This window comes from Eremomyces bilateralis, assembly GCF_010015585.1.
Source record: "Eremomyces bilateralis CBS 781.70 unplaced genomic scaffold P152scaffold_2, whole genome shotgun sequence".
NCBI classification, from domain to species: domain Eukaryota; kingdom Fungi; phylum Ascomycota; class Dothideomycetes; order Eremomycetales; family Eremomycetaceae; genus Eremomyces; species Eremomyces bilateralis.
The window spans coordinates 1,218,844-1,243,412 of NW_022985068.1; the positions used below are offsets into that span (position 1 = coordinate 1,218,844).

The following is a 24,569-nucleotide window of genomic DNA, read 5'->3' on the forward strand; positions in this document are numbered from 1 at the left end:
ACAATAGCAAATATGTTCTTGTAAGATTTTGATAATACTCAAGGTGAAGACGGCGGGCGGACTTGTGGGACAGAAAATAGCATATAACAAGTCCTTTGCGGACGGGGTGGGATTACAACCCATTGAAATAGGAACATATCAACCAGTGTGCCAGTTTAGCGGTCCTTGTCAGTCGATGCTTGATCGTTGCTTGGTCTCGCGGCATACTTGAGACGAGTAGAGGCAGACCGCCTTGTAGAGTAGAAGGAGGGATGACGGATCAAATCATCGACACTCGTGTTGCCTTGCCATTGAAATCCAGATACGTTTCGACATGCCAGCTCAGAGAGGCAGTATGCGACCTATTGGGATGTTCATGACCAACACAGAGACGAGGGTTGTGGTGATCTCATAACCTGATCGTTGCGTGTTACCAACCGGACCCATATTGGCAAGATGGGAATGGTCATTTAAACTCTTGATGAGATGATAGTGCTGTCATTTTGAAACTTTTGCTGCGGGGAGAAGGAGAGACCACGAAGTTGGTGTAGGATCTCCTGTTCATCAATATCCGAAGGCAAAATAAGATGCCTGACTAAGCCTTAGTGCCTGAGTTCGTTGAATTTTGCCTGGCATTTGAACCTGAACGACGCAGATTTCCAATGACGGATTTCTAAGCGCAATAATATCTCCATAATTATTTTCCCATGAACAAGCAGAGCTTATGACAGTTTAAGTTCTCCTAGGTTCTCCTACGCTCGTTCTAGAGTTACTTTGGAAGTCTCATTACTTTTATTTGCTTTGTTCAATTTCCCTCATGGCATCCCATCATAATGAACGACCAGAAGAGGAGGAGTTTGAGGAAGAGATCCTAGAAGAAGATGATGCAGCCGAGGAGATTGATAACCAGGACGATGATGTTCCGATGGATTCGGACTACGATGATGAAGAGGAGGTGATAATCTTGCAGAATGACAGCGTCGCCCATTTTGATAGGCACACTGACTCGGTCTTCTCAATTACGTCACATCCCCGTCTCCCCAATATCATCGCAACCGGTGGCGGCGACGACGTAGGATACGTGTTCGACAGTGCCGTACAATCACCAGTACTACCGGCCTCCTACTCCACGCCTCCCCAAGAACCGGAACGACAGAGTATCGAGGCACTGGCAAAACTCGACGGCCACTCGGACTCCATCTGCGCCATCGCCTTCACGCAGCCGGCCGGACAATATCTTGTCACAGGCGGGCTCGACGGGCGGCTACGGGTATGGAAAGGAAGTAACGACGGCCGGCAATGGAAGCCCCACGCTGCCGCTCAAGAGGTGGAAGAAATCAACTGGATCGCGACCTCGAAACTCACGTCCCAACCGAACGCCTTCGCTGTTGGCGCCTCCGACGGCAGCGTCTGGGTCTACCAAGTCTGCGAAGGCGCCTCGAACGACGAGAAATTGGTTCCGATCCAAACCTACTTCCCCCCCGCCTCCGCTAGCAGCACGGCCGGCGCGTGGTCGCCCTCGGGCGTCCTTCTCGCAACGGTGTCGGACGATGGATCGTTCAACGTCTACGATCCGTTCGGCGAAGCCGCTGCCAAAGGACTCGTCCCGGCATCCGGCCAGCAATCGCTCGTTTCGCTCGGCCACGGGGACGAGCGCTTCCGAGTGGAGGGAGGGCTGTTCAGCGTCACGATCGGACCCACGGGATCGTTCGCGGCGATGGGTGGCGCGGACGGTGAGATCAAGGTGGTCGGGATGCCGAGGCCGGCCACTCCAGGGGCGAAGGGGAAAGCCGGCGCGGCCAATCCGGGTGGGCAACTCCTTGCGAGCTTGAACGTGCAGAAGGACAGCCTCGATGAAACGCCCGCGGCGAGTATCGAGAGCATCGCGTTTGCGGCGCCGTCGGTGGGGTTGATGGCCGCTGCGTGCGTCGATGGGAGCATCTCGGTCTTCGACACGTCGCGGAACTTTGCGCTGCGACGGTATATCCAAAACGCACATGATGGTGAGGCGGTCATTTCGGTGAAGTTTGTGGGTGGTGGTGGGAATGGGGATTGGTTGCTCACCAGCTGTGGCTATGACGGGGTTATCAAACGGTGGAACCTCAGGGGTGGTGCGGCGGTGGGAGCTGGCGCGCAGTCGACGTCAGTGGAGGATTTGAGGGAGAAGGGATTAGTTGGCGAATGGAAGGGGCATAGAGGTGGTGGAGAGGGTGGAGGTGTGCTTGGGTTCGTCCAGCACGGGGATAGGAGCGGGAATTGGGTGGTTACCGCTGGCGATGAGTTTGTGTTCTCCTTCTATTGATCTTATGCATGCTAACTGTGACTTTAGTGGCGTATCGTTGATCTTCTTGACACCAGTCGGTTGAAGGGTCAAATAAAGTTGAATTGGGCATCGATTGAGGGCTGTATCAAACGGGCGGGTTGTATATACATGAGATTAATCCCCAAGCGGCACACGCTGCGTTATGAACACTTCCACATGGAGGATATCCCTCCTTCAGCAGCGCTACAGTGAACCTCAACCCTACAACGTCCTCGACCATGACAATCATCCGTAGAGATATCTTTGACATATCCCTCGCAGGAAATATCATCCATTTATTTCCCTGTAACCATAAAGACATTCTATTTCCAAAGTTTGTGCACTCGCCTTGAATATTTTATGTCTACAATCGCCGCCTCTGATTGGACGGGAACTTGGACCACCTTGACATCAGAAATTCCAACTCTGCAATTCCTTCTCATATACACACCGCACTTCCGCATTAACCTCTACTCTTTCCACTCTCCAACTTCCCATACCTTCCCTCCGACTCCCAAATCCCAAAATGTCGAACCCCAAAATGTCCAACCCCAAAATGACCCCCCACATCGACCGCGTCCGCGCCGGCCGCATCACCAAACCCGGCGCCCGCCCCCCCACCACCCATAAGCCTCCCCCCGCCAGCAAACCCACCAAGAAGTTCCCCGTCAATGCGCTCAAGAAGCGGATCCGTGACCTGGAGCGACTGCTGAAGAACGTGGACGAGCTGGCGGCGGACGTGCGCGTGGAGCGGGAGCGGGAGCTGGCGGCCAGTCGGCATGAGCTGGGACATAATCAGGAGCAGCAGCGGCGGGGGGATATGATTAAGCGGTATCATATGGTGCGGTTTTTTGGTGAGTACGCTCGACTGTTGATTATCAACGAAGATAGAAGGAGGAAAAAGAGGAAGGCTAGGAGAATAAGGAAATAGAACAGGATATATTCCAGAACCTAGGTCGCTAACTACTTTTCTTTTCTTCCCAGAACGCCAAAAAGCCACCCGTGCGCACAAAAAAGCCCTCAAAGCCCTCAACGCCACCACCGACCCCGCCGAGCGCGCCCGCCTCGGGCCCCTCGCCAAAGCCGCCGAGATCGACCTCAACTACACCATGTACTACCCGCTGATGCTGCCGTACGTCTCACTGTACACGGACCACGGGGCTTCCTCCTCGAAGAACGGCGGTGCGGACGATGTGGAGAAGGACAAGGCGACAGAAGAGGGGGGGAATGAAGCGGTGCCGAAACGGCGGGGCGACGTGCATGTGCGCGGGATGATCGTGGAGGCGATGGAGAATGATTCGTTGGAGCGGTTACGCGATCGGGGGGATGTGGAGGAGATTCAGAAGCGGAGGGGGAAAGCGAAGGCTGCAGCGACGGCGTCGAAGGGAGCAAGTTCAAAGACCGGGAAAGATGGGAGGAGAGAGGGGATGGAGGGGGAGGAAGTTGATGAAGGGTGAGGGAGGGGGGAGGATGGTAGTTTCAGTAATGCGGCAAGTTGCGATGTCGGCAGGGTGGCAGGGTTGGGGATGTTGGGGAAGACGGTGGTAGATGATAGTGGGATTACGGCCAGGCCTACTCTATTGGGAAAATGACTGCGCATATCTACTGTCATATATTTAGGCACGAGGATCGTGTCTAGAATGGCAAGGAATGGACATCTGATATGTGCCACCTTCTCAAGGGAAAGTCGGTGGCGGCAGGTTCTCTATACCAGCGTATTATATCAACGAAAAGCTGTCAAACAAAACCCATGAAGTCACATTGTTAAAAAGTCAGGAGTCAAACCTACGACAGGATACATCACTCATAACGCATCACAATCATTAAAAAATGCCAGTTCTAAGAGCGAAACAAAATAACCATTTCTATTCAACGGACTATTTGAACAAAATCCCACCCCGTTCGGAATCACCCACTCTCGCGCGTCGCAGGGCAAACGAGAGAAGGTGGTGATCAACCAAAAGGGAAGGAAACGGAAGGAAAACAAAACCGAGAATTTTGGATGAAAGGGAAAAGGCGAATGGGGACGGTGAGATGCGAAGCATGTGATGAAGCGCGGTGATTTTGAGAAAAGGGATCCATCATTTTAGTACAGGGCGAGAATTGGGGGAAAGGTAGAAAATAAGACTCCTGATGCGTGTGCCCGGGTTGTTGTGGTTGATAAAGTACAGTGTTTTGATTGCTTTCGAAATGAAAAAGACGTTCCGAGCAGGATTCACCGAGAGGCTTTACTTCCCCTCGTCCCCCAGATCCCGCTATTCAGGCACCCGATAGAGAGGGATTCTATTCTCTATCAAACGCATGATCCCAGAAAACGTGGAAAAAACTTGGCATCTCTCGCCACACGGCACCAGATCGGCCCCCATCGCCTCGACTCGCAGCTATCCACCAAACCATCCTTCTCTCTCCACCGGGTTGCAATCGTGCAATCTCACACCATCACCCCTTGTGTGTGCGCTGGGCTTGTCATTGTGTGGGGCGAGTGATTTACTTGAACTTCTTGCCGAACAGGATGAGCTGGACCTGGTCGTAGATGGACAGCACACCGGCACCAGCGACACCACGGAGGATGTTGGCACCGGCACCCTTGAAGAGCGAGCGGATACCCTCAGCGGCGACGATCTTGTTGAAGGCATCCAAGGAGGACTTGTACTTGACGGCCTGGGGAGGGTTAGCAATGGGTTATGGGGAGGGGATGTTGGAAAAACTCACCTCTCCGGAGGTCATCATCATGCGACGGCGGACGGTGTCAAGAGGATACGAGGCGATACCGGCACCGGTGGTGACGCACCAACCGAGAGCGAACGAAGCGAGGAAGTTGCCCTCAAGAGGACCAACGAGGACAACCGGCTTGAAGGAATCGTAGAGACCGAAGTACAGACCACGGTAGACGACGATTCCGAGGACGGAGGGACCGAACCCACGGTAGAGACCAGCGACACCGTCGGAAGCGAGGGTCTTCTTGTAGACATCGACGAGCCCGTTGAATTGACGGTCACCGCCCGACTTGGCGTTCTTCGCGTCGTTGGCGAGACGGGTACGGGCGTAGTCCAGGGAGTAGACGAACAGGAGGGAGGTCGCACCAGCAGCCTGAGATTGAATGAGTTTTTGACACGGAATGGGATGATGTTTGTTAGAGACTTACACCACCGGAAGCCAAGTTGCCGGCCATCCACTTCGCGTAACCATCACGGTCCTTCTTGAAGTTGAACATGGACTTGTAGGTATCACGGAAGGCGAAGTTCAGCGCCTGGGTGGGGAAGTATCGGATGACGTTGGCAGTGTTGCCTCTCCACAGGGACATGGCGCCCTCGGAGTTGATGGTTCGGGAGAAGCACTCCGTGATACCAGCATAACGTTTCTCCAAACGACCGGACTTCAACATCTCATCCTGGGAAAGGTTAGGTCGGGTTCATTGATGCCATCAATGGCGGTGGGCGAATGTACGAACCTGATTCTGGATGAGGAGCTTGACACGCTCGATGGGAGCGGCGGCGGTCTTCGAGACGGCGGCGGCAACACCACCCACTGTAGATAAGGCGTCAGCAAGCTGTCACGGGACCGACATTGTCAAATGGATGGAGATTCCATTCGACGGCGATGCGCCCGAGATGAAACATACTCAAGAAATCGACCATGAACCCCTATGAAGAAATAACCGTTAGCAAAAATGTTTTCCATTTTGATGATCCCAGATCCTGGTACCGAGATTGCTACGGCGGTCCAAAGAACACGGTTGACAAGCTGCGGAAATGGCATTGACGATGCTCATGTGTGTCATTAAGCTTCACGATGCCAATACCGAGCCATTGATGCCGATGTTGGATGGACGCCATTGACCGCTGCGGCCGAATCTGTGATCAAGAGTTGACGAAAAAAAAGCTTACCGGCATCCCGAGGACGGATTTATCTTGTTGCGACATGATGGCGGTTGTGCGAGGAATCCGACCGAATTAACTCGTCGTAGGAGAATGGAAAAAGGCGAAGGAACGGGGGTGGAGGGGAGAGATTGCAAGATTGCGCGACGGAGAAAGATGAAAGGAAGAAGATGTGAGAAAAAGCTGGGAGGAGGAAAGGGTGATGGGAAGAAAAATGAGCCGTGAGAAATTTATGGAGTTGGCGCTGGGCGCACCAGAGGACGGCGCGCGACCGGGCCAACTCGGGGCGTGTTTTTCGCTGGCCACTCGCACGGCCTTTTCATTCACTTGCTCTCACTGCAGTCCGTAACAAAGATAACGACCTCCCACGATTCCCGATTTCACCTCGGGGTTCCCAGGCCCAACGGGGGGATGGGCCGAAGGGTGGACTTCGCCGCCACAGCAACAGAAACAAAGTTTTTACGATGGTTTTTTTTTTCAGGACCCAGTTAATCTTGGTTGGGAAATGGCTGTTTTGCCGTTTTGGTGAGAGGATATCACATGCAGATCCCTATGAAGAATTGAAGATATCGATCTGAGAGTTGAGAGTTTCTCACGATGCGGCTCTGGGATCACGACATGTAACGACGGCTCTTTGGCTTTGGTTTGCTGCCCTCTGGAGACAGCTGCCCTCCGGAGACTGTTTTCCATCCATTGGTCCCTCAATCGATTAACTTGACCAATGCTTCATCAATCCGATCATATCTCCATCCAAATCATCCCCAATTCCCAACTCACGGAGAAAAGGACACTAATCCCGTAGTACAGGTATGGTACGGTATTATAATATTATTACACCATTCTGGGCCGTCTTCCCCTGAGATTAGGTCCGATCCAGTTTTGTTGCCATGGGAATAACGACTTAACGAGAGATGCCGAAGGCACCAAGGCTGACATGGATTAAGAAGAATCTTGGATAAGCTGCCAAGTCGAGCATCAGGATTGGACGCTGTGGATTGTGATTATTATCGATTGATTATTGAATTACCGTCCATCTACCATTACATACCGGTACACAACTTGTACTTTTCCGTAAGAACCTAACATACGTAAGGTATACTGTCGACCTTCCCTCCCTCTTGAACAACCCCACTTCAATACACATACGGAATGATGCGATACGGCACCCGCCGACAATACTCCTCCCAATCCGCCCCATACTTGTTCCGGCACTTCGCATCGTCCCTCCGCTCCCGATGCACCAGCAGCACCGCGAAGTACGCGAGGTAGAAATACGTCACCACCATTCCCCAATACCGCGCCTCGCCTACCTCCACACTCGTCCCGCCGCCCGCGCTCCGCACGATCTCGTACCCCGCCAGCCCCGTCGGGAGGCAGTACGCCCACGACTGGATCCAATCCCCACAGTAGTTAATATGCCGCGCCCGCCCCCACCACCCACTCACCAGCAGCCGGCTCCCCGAGCGTGTCTCAAGGTACTCCAGATGCGCGACGCGGGGGTCCTCAGGGTTGTTCCTAAAGATGTTTTTCTCGTTGTTGGAAGCGCGGAAGATATAATAGCCGAGGGCTTCGGTGGCGAAGATGAGGGCGATCTGCGGGTAGGTGAGGGTGACGGGGTGCACAGCCAGGTAGCGCGGCTGCAGGGAGAAGATGAAGGGGACCCAGACGAGGTCGCCGAAGGAGAGCATGAAGCCGAAGCCGTCGACGATGACGTCGATGGTGGTGAGGATGGCGGGTTCCATGAAGATGGAGTCGATAACGTAGAGAGTCTGCGTGCCGACGGAGAAGAGCATGCTGAAGGAGATGTAGTGGTAGGTTCGGTATTGGTGGATCACGAATGTGGCGTTGAGAATCATCCAGAGGAGCATCCCGGGACGGAGCTCCATCCACGTCTTGATGTCCACCTCAGGAATCAGCGGGATCTTGATTCGGGAGTTCAGCTCGCGGCCCATGAACCAGTCGTGGATCATGTTCCCGGTGAGGCCGTGGGAGGCCAGTTCGCGGCGCTCGGGGTTGCCCGGTGGTCGGACGCCGAAGCTCTTGAGGTAGGTGTACGTCGCGAAGATGATGGAGAGGATGATGTTGCTGGTCATGATGGGGATGTAGTTCTCCCAGATGAAGGTCCAGAGTGGAGCGTCTTCGATGCCGTGGTATGCTGTGTACGCTGCGAGGCCGGCCAGGGTGGCCAATGCGGAGTAGAAAGCTGTGCGAAATCAGATACCGCATAGGATGGCGTGAACGGCAACGAACCATTGAATCGATACCTCAACCTCCCGCCATAACGCAGCATCGTTCCTGAGACCTCGTTCGCCGGGATGATGGCGTAGAGAAACAGACTCAAGAGGTAATATCCCACGGTGAGCGCGAACGCCTCGCAATTGAACAAGCTCGACCAGCCCGCCCATCCTGTCTCTTCCTTCAGCTTATCGAGCGTCAATTGCGACGGGTGCAGCAGCGACGGCACGGGACACCCGGAGACGTCGTTGCAGAGGAATCCCATGCTCCATGTCAGGAGCGGGAGGGCGATGATCATGGGGAGGATGACCCAGCTGTATTCATCGTTAGCATGGACGGGTGTCGATTCTGAGGTTGGCTGGAGAGCTTACGGGCCGCCGAAGGAATAGCCATGGCGTTCGTAAACCAGTCGTTTTGGACTGTCTCTATGCTTGGGAGGCATTGTACGGGCAAGCGAAGGCTGAATGCAATAGTTTCGCGTGCTTGATGAGGGGGGGATGATGGCCGACCTTTATATTTGGGGGATTAGCTACCCTAGCGACGCATTTGTCGGATTAACGTCACAAACCTGGCTGGGGAGAACCAACGCGCGGCAATACCTGAATTTGGCACCCACAGGACCTTCTCTTCGACACTCTCAAATCGATCTTGGCATTATTATTGAACAAAGAACATCGTACGACCCGGAACTTAAGGAAGTTGTCATTCATACATAATCATCTGTCGTGGAGACATGGACCTCTCGGTCTCTTTCCATCCGGACGCGGAGATCTGGGCTCATCTACATCCCCTGTCAGGCACCAAGGCGGCTACTTACCTTAGCGCCTTTGTCATAAGCGTGGCTGCCAATAATACCGTAATTTTCTCCAGACTCCATCGCGTCTAACCCATTTTGTACGAACAACTGTAATATTTCTAATATATGTATTTAGATATAAATTTCTGAAGCAATCATCTAGCAGTAGTCTTCACATATTATATATGACTTAGATAGAGCCCCGAAGACCATGTTCCTTGTAGAGACTTGCCTCCTTCGGTAATAATTACATGTACTTTGTAATCACCTCCGCCTACTAACCCAGGTTTCCTCGGAACGGTGCCTGGGCTTGGCACTTCCCTTGTCAGAACATCAAGCAATACGTAGACATTCTTGCTATACTGAAGTCCGAACTTTGAAATAACAAACTTACCTTGGACTCAGAACGCTTCCCAATCGCTCTGAGCTCCTGATCAAGAAATGACCCCCAGCCTCACCTTCACAGCAAACCCCGTTTGCCCTCCATATTAACAGCACCTCCGCTCCCCGATCTTCATCCCATCCTCCAACCCTCCATGAAGCTCCCACATCTCCTCCCTCTCTCCCTCGCCCTCCTCACCCTCGCCGACAACAAACCCCCTAAACCCCCCGCCCCCTGCACCATCCGCTCCCACAGCACTGGCACCTTCTTCGACCTGAACCCGATCGCTGTGCACCCCGTCAAGAAAGCGCTGTCGGGCGCGGAGTCACCGCACAGCTGGCGCGCGAAGGGGTACCACTACGCGGCGAACTTCTCGGTGAACTTCTGCGCGCCGGTGGTGGAGGAGGTGAAGGATGTGGTGGGGGTGGAGAAGGGGCTGTGGGGGAATGTGAGCGCGTTTTATGAGATGGGGGGAAAGGTGTATTCGTTGGGGTGAGTTCCGCTCTGGCTTCTTATGTCGGGTGCATTTCGCTGGTTGCGATGGACGTCGTGAAGGAAGGGATATGGAGGCTGACTGTGTGATTTTATAGGAACCAAAACACCGAACCCGTCATCCAAGGCCGAAACCTCATCCTCAACTACACCAACGGCTCCCCCTGCCCGTCTCCCCCCTCCAAACGTCAACTCCACATACACACCCCCAACCGCCCCAAAGACAAAGACTCCGAAGACAAGGACAAGCACGACGATGACGACGACGACGACGACGATGACAAGAAACCCGACCATAAAAAACCCAGTAAAGACAAAGACCAGCCCATCCGCCGAAAAGCCGCCCTCATCCACCTCCTCTGCGACCGCGACCCCCTCGCCCCCAAAGTCGCCCTCGCCTTCCTCGGCACCCTCGACGAATGCACCTATTCCTTCGCCGCACGCTCGATGGCGGCGTGTGGGGGCGTGTTGACGCCGCAGCAGACGTTGAGTCCGGGCGGAGTATTTGGCGTGATGTGAGTAGTTCCTTTGCGGATCGATGCTGTTGCAGGGCTAATTTGGGTGGCAGTGCGCTGATCGCGGTGTTGGTGTATTTGGTGGGCGGGTGCGTGTATCAGCGGTCGGTGCTACATCAGCGGGGATGGCGGCAGATGCCGAACTATTCGATGTGGGCCGGATGTTTGGGGTTTTTCGTGGTGAGGACTACCTCCTTCTATATTCCCCCATAGTGTGACCGCTAACGGTGTTTCGCAGGATATCTTCGTCATCGCCACCTCGTCCTGCGCGAGACTTCTCCCGAGGAATCGCGGATACAGTCGCGTGTCGTTGGGAAATCAACATCGCGGGCGGGGGACGAACTCGGAGGATGAAAATCGGTTGATTGATCAGCTAGATGAAGAATGGGATGATTGATGGTTTGGGGATTGTGCATTATAGGCGTTGGAAGGAGGTCATGGTGGGTTTTGTATCCATCAGGCGGTTGGATGTCTAGATACATCGGGTACATATGCAGCCGCGATGGATGGAGCCTGGGATATATGTTTGAATCACTTGTCATTTATGTCGCCCAAGTACATGTTCCTGACATATTTTGAATTGTCTAGGCTACCCACACTAGCGGTGAGTAGAGTATGAAGGATCTATCCACATCCCAGAAGTTTGCAATTGCTGTTCATTCCTCCTTGAGCATCGTCACACATGGCTGTTCAAACCTCCGTCTGATCCGCCTGATTGATGAGGAACGGAATCCCTCACACGGAAGACACCGCCGGCGCCTCCTCGACCTTCTTGAGGCAGTCGCGGAACTCGCTCCAGTGCTTCATCACGACGATAGCGCCGCACTCCTCCTTCAGCATCTTCGTCTTCTCCTCAATCTCATCGTCCTCGTACGGCCCAACATACCCAATCAGTGGAATCCCCGCATTCTTCGCCGCGGTGGCGCCGCTCTTGCTGTCCTCAATAGCGACGCACTCCCCCGGGTTGACGCCGATCTGCTTGCAGGCGAACAGGTAGACGGCCGGGTTGGGCTTGGAGGTAGGCTTCTCGAGTGAGGTAGCGGCACTGTAGACCCAGTCGGGGCGGAAGAACTTGTCCATGCCGACCTTGTCGAGGGAGGCCTTGACGCGGCTGAGGGCGCTGGAGCTGACGACGGCCATCTTGTACTTCCCTTCCTTGTGCAGGGCGTCAACCTCGTCCATGGCGCCAATGCAGGGCTCGGCCTTGGCCTCGAGCTTCTTGACGACGGCTTGCAGCTCCTTCTCGACGTACTCGTCCAGTTCGGCGTCGGTGAGGGTGATGTCAAACTTGCCCATCAGGCCGACCATCATGCCGCGGAAGTTCTGGCCGACAAAGTCCTTGAGGAGCTCCGGGCCAGTGTAACGCTTAGGGTTGCCTTTCTTCTCGAGGATCTCGTTGGCGAGGTCGGCGCATGCTTCGAAGGCGAGAACCTCGGAGAGGACGAGGGTGTTGTCGCAGTCGAAGAGGACGGTGGTGATCTTGGGATAATAAGCCATTGGAGCGGATTTGGTGGTTGGTGGATGTTAGGACTTGCCTTAGGCATTTTGGCGGATGTTCGTAGTTTCACTAGAAGATTTATGGGTTGGTCGAGCTAGAGAGGTGGAGATGTCGATGATGGTGGGGTAGCGTTGATGTTGATGTTGATGAGTTGGAAGCAAGGCAATTGAGTGAGAGAAGTTGAGTTGAAGGTGTTTTGAAGATGGAGAGAGAAGTAGAAGGAGAATATTTGTAGTTTGTTTTGAAAGTAAGTCACCAGCTGATTAAAAAAGAAAAAGTGAGTGGGAGGTGAAGGTGATGATAATGTCAGATGCAGGTGAAGCATGTGGGGGGAGGCAGCCAACAGTCCACAGTCCACTCCTCCAGCTCCCCCACAGTTCCTCCACAACCATTGTCAAGTCATATCCCACATGTGGAAAACATTGGAAACGCCGGGACAACGCATATGAAGCTCCAATTGCATTGAATCATAGCGCTTTAGATGATATCTGACACTCAAATGATAGGGGACCTCCTTTATTTCCATCCTTGAGCCATGCAATTAAACTTGTGCTTACAACCGCAGTCTGTCTACTCAATTCTATGCTGGTCAACCGTCAACACAACGAATGCTCCATGACCTCTTCTGCAATTCTGTTACTCCATCATCCATGCGGCTCAATTGTCCGGCGTTTGGATCCAGAGGGCTTGAACTTCTAGTGCCTGGAAAAGTAGTACTGGATACGCCACCATACCACAAACTTCCGATATCGACATGTTTATCCTGACTTCGCGTATTTGGCATGTTCCTATTCCTATCAACCATTGGCGTACCTGATTTTCCTCAGACTATCAAAACACTGCATCATGTCGTGGCTGGATCTTCTCTCGCCTCCCACGTAATGGCGGGCAGTGGAGGTTGAGGTCAGACCGCTTGTTCCATTGACTCGTGTGTTGTCAATGAGGTGTCTTTCGCTGCATCCTCCTGCAGATACGGTCCAGATCGTTCCTTTGGTTGCAGGCCGCTAATTCAAGTCATGGCGTTCGCATTTGGTATGACCCTAAGTTCTCCAGCCTTGTATTGAGTTCGCTCGGTTGCGACTTGTGGGTATTTTGAGTTCCTGACGGTTCCTGACGGTCCCTCTCGCAGTCAGTAAAGCGGGTTCTCAATGCAAAATACAATCTTTCTGCTCTTCGGATTTGCTTGACGGTGCATTAAAGAACCTTTAGAGCGACGTAGTACGCTCCGTCACTCCCGTGAGTCCCATCTCCGAACCATGTCGTCCACCGACGTCTCATCTTCTCACCGCACCACCTCACGATCTCCACTTACGGCAGACACCGCCATTATGAAAGGTTAGGCAGGGCCCGCGGGTCCGGGACAAATGTCCGCCAACAGGCTACGGCACGTGGAGGCAGAAAAAACATAATATTCCTTCACGATAGTCCGCTCCGCGTGACCGCGTGAGGATGCTGTGTCACCCCGCGAAACGCATCCCGCGCTCATGGAATCTCCGGAATTCCTAGTGCGAATAGCCTGAAGACTGGATCGTCGACGTGGCTAAAGCCACCAAGTGCAGACTGATCAATGATTGCAAAAGACGCCGATATTCACAGAAATGGGACACGGTGCAAAAAAAAGCCCCCCAAGGAAAAAGAAACTGCATCGCATCATGGACTAAAATCTAAGTTAATTGGACTCTTCTAGCAGCTTTAGGAAGGACGTCGAGCGCTCGATAGCTACAGCTTCGTTATACTCAAGTCACCTCACATAATCATATTGAACAAAGCCGAACAGTTAGGTTGATCCAAACCAACAACCACGATGGATTTCTCACTTGGGTCCCGACATCAAAATTCCGGATATTGAGAATTGGCGTTCAACCGCCTTAAAAGAGTCCGTAATGATGGCTTCCAAGAAGCGGAAGAGGTGTCCCCAATCTTCGACAGTATTGACCGCGATGAGGATGATACTATCAACCCCCGACTTCTCCGTTTCTTCTAGCGGTGGACTGAGATTCCCACCAGAACCAAGCCACACTACTATCACCTGAAACCCTAACGATATGGACAGGCGGATACAAGACCTCGTAGCAACTGTGCTGGTAACTCTGGCTGTTCCTCATGAAACGAGTCGGCGGAGAAGATCACCCCAACTCGATGGAGGCGAAGTTGAATGGTTAGTTATGTTGCTCGATCACTACCGCTAGAGGAAAACGCCACGCTTTCGATGAAGAGAGGATGAAGTTTTGCATGGGACATCCCATAGATATATTTTCGGTGGATCCCAGGCAGCCGAAAGCACTCGCTAGGAGCCGACGAGCATCGTAAGCCATTATCGTACTGGATATTTCACCGAAGGGGGAGTCGGAACCTCCTATTTTCAACAGTCGCAAGTCTGGAGCAGATGGGGTGCTTCACACTCATATTGTCCCTACTCTACAGTGGAGGCGGAGAGGCCATCGGTTGCCCATCTCGACCTTGCGAAGAGATATCCGCCGCTACCGAATAGGGACTGTGAGATGCAACCTATAGAAGCTGGCAGCCTCTTCGAGGTTGCAATAAGGTGCATTGTGAGGATCTTGAGACTATTCGCTGACGTCAATTGCTTTCGAGTAGAGTGAAAAGTTACCCGCTTCGCGGTGGGGTTAGAAGGCTCAAGATAAAGCCACAGTCCAAGCCTTGGGACACAGCTCTTTCTATTGGAACTGAATGATGACGATTGCTCGATGAGATTTATTTAGCTGTTGTGGTGATGAGTTCATATCAGACGGTTGGATGGCTCTCCATCCGCCGCTGTGACTTGATACAAGTCCTAAATAAACTGAAACCCCCAAGAGGATATCACATGCAGTAGAACTTACTGTAGAAGTGTTTTATGTCCTCGGGAACATGAACCGAATGTTGGACCCATTTCATCCCGTTCCACCTATTCCGCCTGAAAATATCTCCATCCGCAACCGTCCTCAGATGCCCCTAGGTACACATTTCTCCCCTCCCCGGACGGGAATTTGCGACGACCCGAAGCCGAGATTTAAGGAACTCCACGCCTCCCCGGGTTCCCCCCAACCGAACCATATCTCAAGCGTTCTATGGAGTGCGGAGCGCTAGCGCCGGGAATGAAGCTCCAGTCCTCTATGCCACCCGCAACGTGCTCCCCTCTCCTCTCTCGGTGCATTTCCAAGCAGCCAAAAATGGCGTTCGGCGTCCTGTGTTACTCGGTTGACCCGAGGATGTCGCCTAGTGCGATTACCGTCTGGCCCCAAGCGCCAGATCCAGGTCGATGGTGAGGCTCCTTTAAAGGGATCGGCCTGGAACATTCCGATCGCTGTCTGGGCTGTGGAACACTGTTTAATCGCGAGTAACCAATATCCTTGATTCTAAATATGACGGATTTGACAGGACGTACGGTGGTGGAGAAGACGTCGGAGGGATGGCGGTATCGAGCTGCGAAGACCTATCCATTCCCGGAGATCGACCTGCTTACTATGTTGTTTGGTATGGAATAATATGTCAAGCATGTTCAATCCATGGGAATTGCCATCTAACTTTCGGCACTAGAAAACGAGAAGTGCAAGGAGGACACACCAGTCCATATCGACGCGGCGAACCCAACTCTCCGGTACACCAAGGCCGAAGCCCGCGAACTACTCCAGTACAACGCACACATCCTCCGCCACCAGTACGGCATCGGAGTCAATGGTCCCAACACAGACGTCGTCACCTGCCTCGCCAGCGGCGACTATTTCCTCCCCGCCATTTTCTGGGCGATCGTCGCAGCCGACGGCGTCTTCTCCGCCGCCTCCGCCGCCTCGACGGCGGGGGAGCTGGCAAAGTTGATCGAGCAGGCCGGCAGCAAGCTGCTCATCGTCACGCCGGACTTGAAGGAGATCATCGTCAAGGCGGCGAAGCTCGCGGGCATCGGGACCGATCGTATTTTGGTGCTCGATGGGCCAGAGAAGTGCTTGAGGACGTTCCAGGGACAGAAGTTGGTGGCGCAGGGAAAGCTGCCATGGAAGAGGATCACGGATCGGAAAGCGTTGGATGACAGCTTGGTGGTGCTGATTTACTCCAGCGGGACCACGGGATTGCCGAAAGGTGGGAAGCAAGCCACTAAAATCCAGAACTTTGCTAATGCATCATAGGTGTCCGTCTGTCGCATACCAACCTTGTCTCCGAAGCTGTCATCCCGGGCGACATGTTCCTGGAGGGCATAAAAAGAGACAAACCCAACTTCGAGTATCGGACCCTCGCCCATCTCCCTGTCGCGCACATCGCCGGCATCCAAGGCTATCTGATCAACCCCTTCTACATGGGCGGTCCCGCCTACTGGATGCCCCGCTTCGACTTCGCCCAGTTCCTCGAATACAACCGCAAATACCGCATCTCGTTCTTCTTCACCGTCCCGCCGATTTATCTCTTGATCGCTAAGGCCCCCATCATCACCGATCATTTCGACTCCTTGGAAGTCGCCATCAGCGGTGCCGCGCCGTTGGGCAAAGAGCTGCAACATGCCGCTAGCCAGAAGCTCGGGAAGGGGAAGACATTCATCAGCCAGACCTGGGGGTTGAGCGAGTCAACGGGCAGCGCAACCATTATGCCATACGGCCAGGATGATGATACCGGAAGCGTGTCGGCGCTGATCCCGAACATGACGGCGCGTCTGGTGGATGACGATGGCAATGATGTCGAGCCCGGGCAGCCCGGAGAAGCGTTGCTCAAGGGCCCCGTCGTCACGCAAGGGTACCAGAACAACGATAAAGCGAACCAGGAATCGTTCATCGACGGATGGTTCTGCACCGGCGACGTCTGCGTGTTCAAGGACGGATTGTTCTACGTCGTGGACCGCAAGAAGGTATTCATCGTCTCCCTCGATTTTTCCCCAGGCAATCTTTACTAACCCCGTCTCAAGGAATTAATCAAATACAAAGGCCTCCAAGTCGCCCCCGCCGAACTCGAAGCCCTCCTCGTCAGCCACCCCAAGATCCTCGACGCCGCCGTCATCGGCGTCGACGCCGACGACACTGAAGTGCCGCGCGCATACGTTGTCGCCGACCAGGCGCAGATCTCTGCCGCGGACATCACGGACTACGTCAAGCAGAACGTGTCGAGCCACAAGCAGCTGCGCGGCGGCGTGGTGTTCTTGGACGTGATCCCGAAGAGCGCGGCGGGGAAGATCTTGCGGAAGGATTTGCGGGCGCTGGCGAAGAAGGAGACGGGGGCGAAGCTGTAAATCGGTTTGTTTTAGAGGTCTCCTTGCCTGTTGTATATTCTTCCATGTTGCTCCACTGTGCCATTGCGGTTTTGTGCCTTTGGAGAGGTTCTCATACACTACTTCCTTACGTATGTACCCTACGCGCGAGTCCCGGCACGCAATATATGTATTGAAGTTTCTCGACTGGTTCTCGATTGTCACCGCAATGGTGTACTACTGTAGGCAATCTCCATGCAAGGACCCAGACACCGAATGCGGACCGTCGTCATGTGTGATGTGTGACAGCTGTGCCGCCAGTCCAGAAACAGTCTAAAACAAATCGACTAGTTAGTTAAACCTAAGTCAAAAATCCATTAACTAGTACCATAACATCTCAACTGTGTTTTTATCTATTGTACCATACAGGTATCACCAAACACGCCAGTACAACGGAGCAAATATGAAATTCTGTATGTGGGTAGCCGGACTCTTCAAATTACCTGTTACAGTACCTGTCTCAGCTATAAACCTATGTTCATCCGGTCCTATGTTAGCTAGCTCCGCTCCAGTTATGATATTAATTTACCTGATGTTTGAATGGTCGAACATCATGGCTTCTGGAATTTCAATAACAGCTTATAAGACCAGAATGAATGCTGCGGTCGTCAAGCAACTGGACCAGTTGAGTCCGGTCGGTGCGGCCTTTACCTCTCTTCTCCTTCAATATGATCCTTCAGGTCGCCTCATTGATTGTGGGCGTATTGACATTGCTGAGGCCGGTTCTCTCTGAGCAACTTGCCTTCCCCGGTGCGGAAGGCTTCGGCCGTTATGCGACTGGGGGTCGAGGTGGCAGCGTCTATACCGTAACGAACCTCAAGGATAGTGGTCCCGGGTCCCTCAGAGATGCGGTCTCGAAAACAGACCGCATCGTTGTGTTTGCCGTGGGCGGGACGATCAACATCGAATCCCGGATTGTGGTCAGCAAAAGCGTGACGATCTTGGGCCAAACGGCACCTGGTGGTGGAAGTGCGTAGTTTCGCGGCTTTCAAGCATTGGTATCTAACTGGCATTAGTTACTACGTACGGCAATGGCTGGTCTTTCTCGAATGCGGATAATACGATTGCACGTTATATTCGCATTCGAATGGGCAAGGGTGGCGATGCTCGCAAAGACGGTATTGCGCTTGCGGAAGGATCCAATATGATCTTCGACCATCTATCCGTCACCTGGGGCCGTGACGAGACGTTTTCCATCAGTGGCGATGTCTCGAACATCACCATCCAAAACAGCATCATTGGCCAGGGCTTGGAACCGCACTCGTGCGGCGGTCTCATCCAGACAGACGGGGGAGTTTCGCTGTTCCGGAACCTCTACATCGACAATAAGACGCGCAACCCCAAAGTCAAGGGCAAGAACGACTTCACTAACAATGTGGTGTACAACTGGGGCGGTGGAGGGGCCTACATCGCGGGCGATTCGGACGGCAAGTCGTCCGCCAACATCATTGGGAACTACTTCATCTCCGGACCAAGCTCGTCCGGTGGAGCATTTACGCGCGGCAATGCCAACTTCAACGGATACGTACTCGACAATTTCTACGATCCGAACAAGAACGGCGCGCTCGATGGGACGGCCTTGGGCGCTTCGTCGTCGAACTATGGCGGCATGGCGCTGGCGTCAACCAAGTTCGACTATCCTGCGCCAGAGAAGATCCTAGGGGCCACGGATGCGGTAGCGCATGTCCTCAGTAGCGTTGGAGCATCTAAGGTCCGCGATCCGGTCGATACTCTCTTGATCAATGAGGTCAAGTCCTGGGGGAAGAATGGGAAGCTGATCTCGGATGAGAAGGCCAGTCCTGTCAATGGGCCTGGCGTTGTCGCTTCGGGGGCAGCAGCAAAAGACAGCGATGGCGATGGGATTCCCGACGATACTGAGACCAAACTTGGGAGTAGTCCCTCAGTTGCGGACAGCATAGAGGTTAAAGATGGCTATACGAATGTTGAGAACTGGGCCAATTCGCTCGTTCCATCCTCTTACTAAAGTCTTCATATTTAGCGTACGTCAATTTCGAAAGTTGATATTGAAGCCTGCTCTGGGTTATGCACGTATGCACCTGTGGAGAGCGCATCTGCCCAGGTGCGGTGAAGCCTTGCTTTGGTGCTTGGTTCGGTCGTGCATACTTCTTCCGAAGTCTTGGTTTCTTCTCCCGAATGTCGATTTTCTGTGCAGTGAAGGCACCCCGAATGCTCTGAAAATCTGGTCGGACCAACGCGTGACTGTCCATAGAGAATCGTCCAGTGACAACGACAAACGCGATGGCGACGGCGTAGCGTGAGATCATGCCATTCATGTGACCATCGTGCTCGACTGAACACCGATCTCCCGTTCTTTGCGTCTTCAGAGTGACTCGGATCTCAGGGGGAGCTGCAATGTCATCAGTATTACAGCGCGGGATAAAGTGCCCACTGAATCCACTGAGTCGACCAAACATGCCACCTGATTCCTGTCACTGAAAAAGACTCCCCGAAATCGCAACTCATCTCCAAAGGCGAAACGCCTGCCGCTTTGAACCCAGCACGATTAACCGTTCTTAATTCCCCGCCGTATGATACGTCGCGATATTATCGACCGGGATACGTAGCGTGCGCAATCACAACCTCCCACGTCGATAACGTGCTGGGCCAGTGGGCCTGCATCGCTAGCCGATGTTGTAATTGGACGATTTATCCCATTCGTCAACGCGGAGTGGCTAAGTCGCCAACTCGCAAGTCCCCCCGCATTTGCGGTTGGTCTCCGCGGGTATGGATTACGGAATCTTCCAATCGTCTAGGTAGTGGGCTAAGTCGCCCGATCGCCTCTCGTGTCGTCTCGGGAGGCAAAGGGAAAAGGTACGTATGAGGGTGTTGCGACGTCGGGTTGGGACATTGGGTGAAATTTCTTGTGCATGAGGAGGCAACTGCATTAGATGCTGGATGGAGGTACGTATGTACTAGTACGTACTCAGCGAGGCTCATGAACCACGTTCAACTTCCAAGGCGTCGGAATCCCATAGCAACCGACTGAGTATTCCCTTATTGTGGACCTCACAAGGCTTGCGATTCCAAATGTGAATCGCTAACGTATTGAGATTAAGCGCTGCCTAGCACCGCCAGCAACGAGGCTTCCGGCTCTCTGATCGATGCCTCTGGCCGTTTTCATCCTCAAATTGAAGCCTTGTGATTGTGACGTGCGTCCGCAAGAAAGCCTGACACAAGGCGAACAAACCGCGAAATTGAGGATAACTGAACTCTCGAGTCCCTGGACAAGGCATCCATGGGACAATCAGGCAGGCATCCTGCGGACCTGAGCGGACACTAAGAGGCGGGACGGAACGGGTGATGGAGGACCGTGGTACCGCATCCCATATTACAGACGCTGACGTTGATTAATTGATATCAATTAAGGCCCAAGACGAACGTGGAAGGGGTGCGAGATTCATCCTTCAAAGGCGATACTCGGGCGCATGGCGACTGTCGAGACGATCCTGCACGGCATTGAGGCAGCACCTCGTCGCGATGCAGCCACTATGGTCAAGCCATGTGGAAGACGCTCGACCATGGGGTATCTATTTGCCGTTGCCCCGCGAGGCGATCGACGTCGAATACTGCATGGCCTCACAATTCACATTTGCTCGACACCAATGGAAACGGGCGATGCATCTGAATCTTGCCTCGCCTGTCGCCCACTCTCTCTCACACCCAAGTAACTGCAGCAATTGAAGAAGCTCCGCTGCTGTGGTGCTCACTGAGGGAAAGGGACGGTGCCCACCCGCTTCGTCCGGAGCTAGCTCGTACGTGTATGCAAGGTGATCCGTTCTGGGTTCAGTAAGCCGGACCACTGTTCGTGCAGCGTATCGAGAGATGGAGTTGACGAGAATCGAGTGGGGTCCGATGGAGAGCTCTCGAGACTGTGATGCGATTCGGGGGATGGGAGCCTGGTGGACAAGTCAAGCCTTGATTGGCTCGCAAAGCGCCCAGGAAGAATCACCTGGGAGCATCGAGGCCTTTTCCCCGCGGTCTATCACGTTCGAGCAACATCGTCCAGGGCCTTTCACCGATGGGAATCACCGATGGGAATCACCGCGTTCGGAAAGGTGCAACCCCATCTCCATCGCCTTGGGTCTCGATATAGGCCACCAACAAACCGCTTAGCTACGTTGGATGTCCGGGGTGAGATGGTGTGCGACCAATTAATCAGGGCACGACGTGGGAATGTGACATTCTGGAGTTTCCGTCAGGGCTCGCTCGTCGCCCCAGTGACCTCGTTCGACCGCCGCGACAGACATGAAGGGTCATGGAACAGGACATGGAATGTCTGACCGTGGGGTCCAGGTCGAATGATTGCTCGTCTCTGAGTGGCGTTGTGTTTCCACGTACCGACAAGCAAATCTGACTTTAGGCAAGAAACCATGCGGTCAGGGCAGTCAATCAGGGCAATCAGGGCAATCCAGATGGTGGCTTTGGGATGGAGGGCGGATCGACCACTTCGCTGTTCATTGTTCATCATTTATCATCTTAGCTTAGGGATTGCTAGTCTAAAGATTAGCGTTGAGGTATTCTGCAGTCATCGAGGCTTTGCTGTCTATGCCGATTGCGGTCTTCCTATTCTTATCCAGAGTTGTTGTACAGACCTGAGGACAGAAAGGCTACTAGGCGCATGATCCATTCTCTTAACGTGAATCTGTACCGAGTGAATCCCCACCGAAACGGGACCATTCACGTCCATTCATGCCTCACGGGATGCCATAATGCCAGCCTAGGCTCTCGAGAGTCAATCAATCACCCACATCCTGACCTAGGCGGACTTGGGCCGACCATTCCAGCCCATTCACGATCCAACTCGTTGCCCCGAGAATTGTAGCGTTTGCAAAAACGCGTCACGAGAGAGAGGAAAAAGTGAAAAAGTGAAAAAGTAAGAAAGTTCTTGCATTCACTTGGATTTGGAACATTCGATTTGATGAAGACTGGCTGCGGGACAGGATTTGATTTGAACACTCCCAAGATCGGGTGTTGGCACTGCGGCATATCCAGGAGGCTTGTGCCTATTACGCCCCTTGCGCCGCTGTCGCAGTTTGTTCTCACATCACCCGGAGACTGCACTTCACCACGCAGATCACGCAGCCGGGGACAATTAAACTGCTCTCCCCGCTCGCCAGCTTCCCAGTCTTGTTGGACTCCTCGTCATCGATTGTTCCCTCCTACAACTATATCATACTCACTCATCTTCGACTCATCATCGCTGGACTCATTTGCCTGACGACTATTCTACTCCCATTCTTCTCATTGATATTGCCTATTAATTCTTCCACCTTCTCTCATTCTCCATTGCTCAGCCCCCCCCGACTTTCCGTGCCTGTATCACCCCTTCGTTCGCCACCCTGGTATCTCCGATTGGCTACCTCCTGGTATCACCAACGGTCAACTCCTTCTCCTGTTGATATTCTTCTGATTTGGAACGTATCTTACGAAGGACAATCCTTCATTAATCCTCGGATCCTTTCCATCCTGTTCTTCTTCGGAGGAACTTTCGATCATCGGCCTATCCGTCCTCCAACCTCCGACGTTCCATTGCCATCCTATCCCCACAGGCCCAATCACAAAGGCAGTCGATATACCACGCCGTTTGCCTCCGGTCGCAGTTTTTAATCCCGATTTTCCCAGTATTCAAGACTCTCGACGCTGGACCGTCGGTTTCTACCGTTTCACACTCTCCAGCCTCTTTTCCATATTCCTCGGAGGGAGTTATCGTGTAACTTGCGTGGCCCGTGGCACAGCTAAACACCTCGTCGATCGTGGTGTTTGGATTCTTCAACATTGCTTTTGCTCAGTCTGACCCCTATCCCTTTTAACAAGCCTTCGAAAACAATCAACGACTTGGACGAAAACAATTCTTTCATCGCATTCGCCTCCGCAATAGACCGACTACGATCTTGTAATGACCTGACCCTTACTCCCGAATCCTCAACGAACACAAAGTATGGACTTACCTCTTCCTTTTGATGCCTATGCTGCACTCGGAGTCAGCAATACGGCGGACTCCGCGGAAATCAAGAGCGCATATCGCAAACTTGCGCTGATCACCCACCCTGACAAGTTCCCGGACGAGGCCATCAAGAAACAGAAAGAAGACGAATTCCATCGCATTCGGCAAGCCTACGAGAAGGTCGGCGATGAGGATGAGCGGAAGAAGTACAATGCCGCGGTGCGGATGCATGCGAAGTTCGCCGAAGTTCAGAATCTTCGAGCCTCTGGTCCATCTGCGTCATCGCGACCACACCCGGTGAGACGAAGCGCGACGTTCGCCGAATATGGCGGCCAGGCTTCCTTCACGACAGGTCCTTCATCGGGCGTGAACTACGAGTTCCGGGCACCCAAGCCGGACTACGATGATGACTTGCACATTAGTGCCTCTCACCAATACCAGAAACGGTCCTCGACCCTCAATCCCCACGACAAAGTCCGATCCAGCCCACGGGAAGGGACCACGAGCGCCGAGCGTCGAGCACGTAGGGAAGGGGATAAACGCCGAGATGAAGAACATCGACGAGCGCGTGACTATAAGTACGCCCCCATGAAACCGGAAGACGATCGAGCGAGGTTCGAAGAGGAAAGGAGACGGAGAGATCGGGATCAAGTGGAGCGACAGCGACGAGCGGAGGATCGATTGAGGGAGGACAAACGGCGGGATGACGCTCGTCGCGAGGACTCACGCCGAGAATCTTCCCGCAAGGACGCCGCTCGCCGGGATGACGAGTTTCGGAAGGCGGAGGAGTCGGTTCGGGAGGCGAGGTCCGTCCGGAAGAAGTCCTCGCCCGTGGATTCCTACTATGATTCGGTGGACCATCATGCGAAGAAGGTAGCCGATCAAGAGAGCTCGGCCAAAGCCCACATCAGCCGCATGTCCGGCCACCGATCGTCCGACGAGGATCGTCCTCGGGCGGAGCGGTCGAGCTCGAGTCGAGAGCACGCCCAGGTCCGACGCTCACGAGCCAGTGCGAAAGAGTCGGGACGAAGTAGCGGTCGGAAGGGCTCGTCCGACCGTGAGCGCAAGCTCTCACTCCATCCCGAAGTGTCGGCGCCGCCCCGAGTGTCAACCCATTCTCGCGGCCACCCCGAGCCGAAGAGGAGCTACACCACGCAAACGGACTATGACTCCCATCGTCAAGACCCCGAGCCTCGTCCCGGTGTCCTCCCCAGAATCCACACCGAGCCCATCGCCCCCACCATTTCCTCCCGGCGCGAAAAGACCTCCTCCTCCCGCCTCCGCGACGACTCCGGCT

At 53.7% G+C, this 24,569-nt stretch overlaps 10 protein-coding genes across 10 annotated transcripts; 7 read left to right on the forward strand and 3 right to left on the reverse strand.

The window, feature by feature from the left end:
- Positions 1-506: 506 nt before the first annotated feature.
- On the forward strand, positions 507-2,502 carry P152DRAFT_505067 (WD40 repeat-like protein). The gene is made up of 2 exons (XM_033682414.1): positions 507-2,259; positions 2,309-2,502. Exons 1-2 carry the CDS (start codon positions 797-799, stop codon positions 2,343-2,345), a joined length of 1,500 nt encoding a protein of 499 aa, XP_033538065.1. The 5' UTR covers positions 507-796; the 3' UTR covers positions 2,346-2,502.
- Positions 2,503-2,807: 305 nt separating this feature from the next.
- On the forward strand, positions 2,808-3,816 carry P152DRAFT_478974 (uncharacterized protein; the record flags this gene model as incomplete). Its single annotated transcript, XM_033681689.1, has 2 exons — positions 2,808-3,135; positions 3,266-3,816. 2 exons carry the CDS (start codon positions 2,808-2,810, stop codon positions 3,736-3,738), a joined length of 801 nt encoding a protein of 266 aa, XP_033538066.1. The 3' UTR covers positions 3,739-3,816.
- Positions 3,817-4,768: 952 nt separating this feature from the next.
- On the reverse strand, positions 4,769-6,204 carry P152DRAFT_470460 (mitochondrial carrier; the record flags this gene model as incomplete). Its single annotated transcript, XM_033680977.1, has 6 exons — positions 4,769-4,942; positions 4,994-5,371; positions 5,427-5,672; positions 5,733-5,809; positions 5,904-5,925; positions 6,169-6,204. 6 exons carry the CDS (start codon positions 6,202-6,204, stop codon positions 4,769-4,771), a joined length of 933 nt encoding a protein of 310 aa, XP_033538067.1.
- A 1,088-nt stretch (positions 6,205-7,292) lies between these two features.
- On the reverse strand, positions 7,293-8,836 carry P152DRAFT_463992 (ERG4/ERG24 ergosterol biosynthesis protein; the record flags this gene model as incomplete). Its single annotated transcript, XM_033680533.1, has 3 exons — positions 7,293-8,362; positions 8,410-8,708; positions 8,766-8,836. 3 exons carry the CDS (start codon positions 8,834-8,836, stop codon positions 7,293-7,295), a joined length of 1,440 nt encoding a protein of 479 aa, XP_033538068.1.
- A 617-nt stretch (positions 8,837-9,453) lies between these two features.
- Positions 9,454-11,079, forward strand: P152DRAFT_409328 (mannose 6-phosphate receptor domain-containing protein). The gene is made up of 4 exons (XM_033676940.1): positions 9,454-10,064; positions 10,163-10,579; positions 10,633-10,759; positions 10,818-11,079. The coding sequence occupies exons 1-4, from the start codon at positions 9,727-9,729 to the stop codon at positions 10,974-10,976; spliced, it is 1,041 nt and encodes a 346-aa protein (XP_033538069.1). The 5' UTR covers positions 9,454-9,726; the 3' UTR covers positions 10,977-11,079.
- A 138-nt stretch (positions 11,080-11,217) lies between these two features.
- P152DRAFT_124047 (HAD-superfamily hydrolase) lies at positions 11,218-12,248 on the reverse strand. The gene is made up of 2 exons (XM_033673718.1): positions 12,115-12,248; positions 11,218-12,058 (listed from the first exon to the last, which is right to left on the reverse strand). Exons 1-2 carry the CDS (start codon positions 12,121-12,123, stop codon positions 11,315-11,317), a joined length of 753 nt encoding a protein of 250 aa, XP_033538070.1. The 5' UTR covers positions 12,124-12,248; the 3' UTR covers positions 11,218-11,314.
- Positions 12,249-15,020: 2,772 nt separating this feature from the next.
- Positions 15,021-17,629, forward strand: P152DRAFT_454709 (4-coumarate-CoA ligase-like protein). The gene is made up of 4 exons (XM_033678641.1): positions 15,021-15,554; positions 15,618-16,154; positions 16,202-16,911; positions 16,969-17,629. Exons 1-4 carry the CDS (start codon positions 15,443-15,445, stop codon positions 17,287-17,289), a joined length of 1,680 nt encoding a protein of 559 aa, XP_033538071.1. The 5' UTR covers positions 15,021-15,442; the 3' UTR covers positions 17,290-17,629.
- Positions 17,630-17,687: 58 nt separating this feature from the next.
- Positions 17,688-19,291, forward strand: P152DRAFT_492668 (pectin lyase-like protein; the record flags this gene model as incomplete). Its single annotated transcript, XM_033682188.1, has 2 exons — positions 17,688-18,276; positions 18,324-19,291. Exons 1-2 carry the CDS (start codon positions 17,976-17,978, stop codon positions 19,289-19,291), a joined length of 1,269 nt encoding a protein of 422 aa, XP_033538072.1. The 5' UTR covers positions 17,688-17,975.
- Positions 19,292-21,600: 2,309 nt separating this feature from the next.
- On the forward strand, positions 21,601-22,098 carry P152DRAFT_124117 (uncharacterized protein). Its single transcript, XM_033673719.1, has one exon. The coding sequence runs from the start codon at positions 21,699-21,701 to the stop codon at positions 21,948-21,950; it is 252 nt and encodes an 83-aa protein (XP_033538073.1). The 5' UTR covers positions 21,601-21,698; the 3' UTR covers positions 21,951-22,098.
- Positions 22,099-23,266: 1,168 nt separating this feature from the next.
- P152DRAFT_389688 (heat shock protein DnaJ) lies at positions 23,267-23,485 on the forward strand (the record flags this gene model as incomplete). Its single annotated transcript, XM_033675998.1, has 1 exon — positions 23,267-23,485. A coding segment is annotated over one exon (219 nt), but the record flags the coding sequence as incomplete, so codon positions are not given.
- Between the last annotated feature and the right edge of the window lie 1,084 nt (positions 23,486-24,569).

Coding starts and splice junctions, on each gene's coding strand:
- P152DRAFT_409328 (XM_033676940.1), top strand. CDS start 9,727: ATGAAGCTCCCACATCTCCTCCCTCTCTCCCTCGCCCTCCTCACCCTC. Junction 10,065..10,162: donor GGAAAGGTGTATTCGTTGGG/GTGAGTTCCGCT, acceptor GTGATTTTATAG/GAACCAAAACACCGAACCCG. Junction 10,760..10,817: donor GATGTTTGGGGTTTTTCGTG/GTGAGGACTACC, acceptor GGTGTTTCGCAG/GATATCTTCGTCATCGCCAC.
- P152DRAFT_505067 (XM_033682414.1), top strand. CDS start 797: ATGGCATCCCATCATAATGAACGACCAGAAGAGGAGGAGTTTGAGGAA. Junction 2,260..2,308: donor GTGGTTACCGCTGGCGATGA/GTTTGTGTTCTC, acceptor CTGTGACTTTAG/TGGCGTATCGTTGATCTTCT.
- P152DRAFT_454709 (XM_033678641.1), top strand. CDS start 15,443: ATGACGGATTTGACAGGACGTACGGTGGTGGAGAAGACGTCGGAGGGA. Junction 15,555..15,617: donor CCTGCTTACTATGTTGTTTG/GTATGGAATAAT, acceptor TTTCGGCACTAG/AAAACGAGAAGTGCAAGGAG. Junction 16,155..16,201: donor GACCACGGGATTGCCGAAAG/GTGGGAAGCAAG, acceptor AATGCATCATAG/GTGTCCGTCTGTCGCATACC.
- P152DRAFT_124117 (XM_033673719.1), top strand. CDS start 21,699: ATGCGGTCAGGGCAGTCAATCAGGGCAATCAGGGCAATCCAGATGGTG.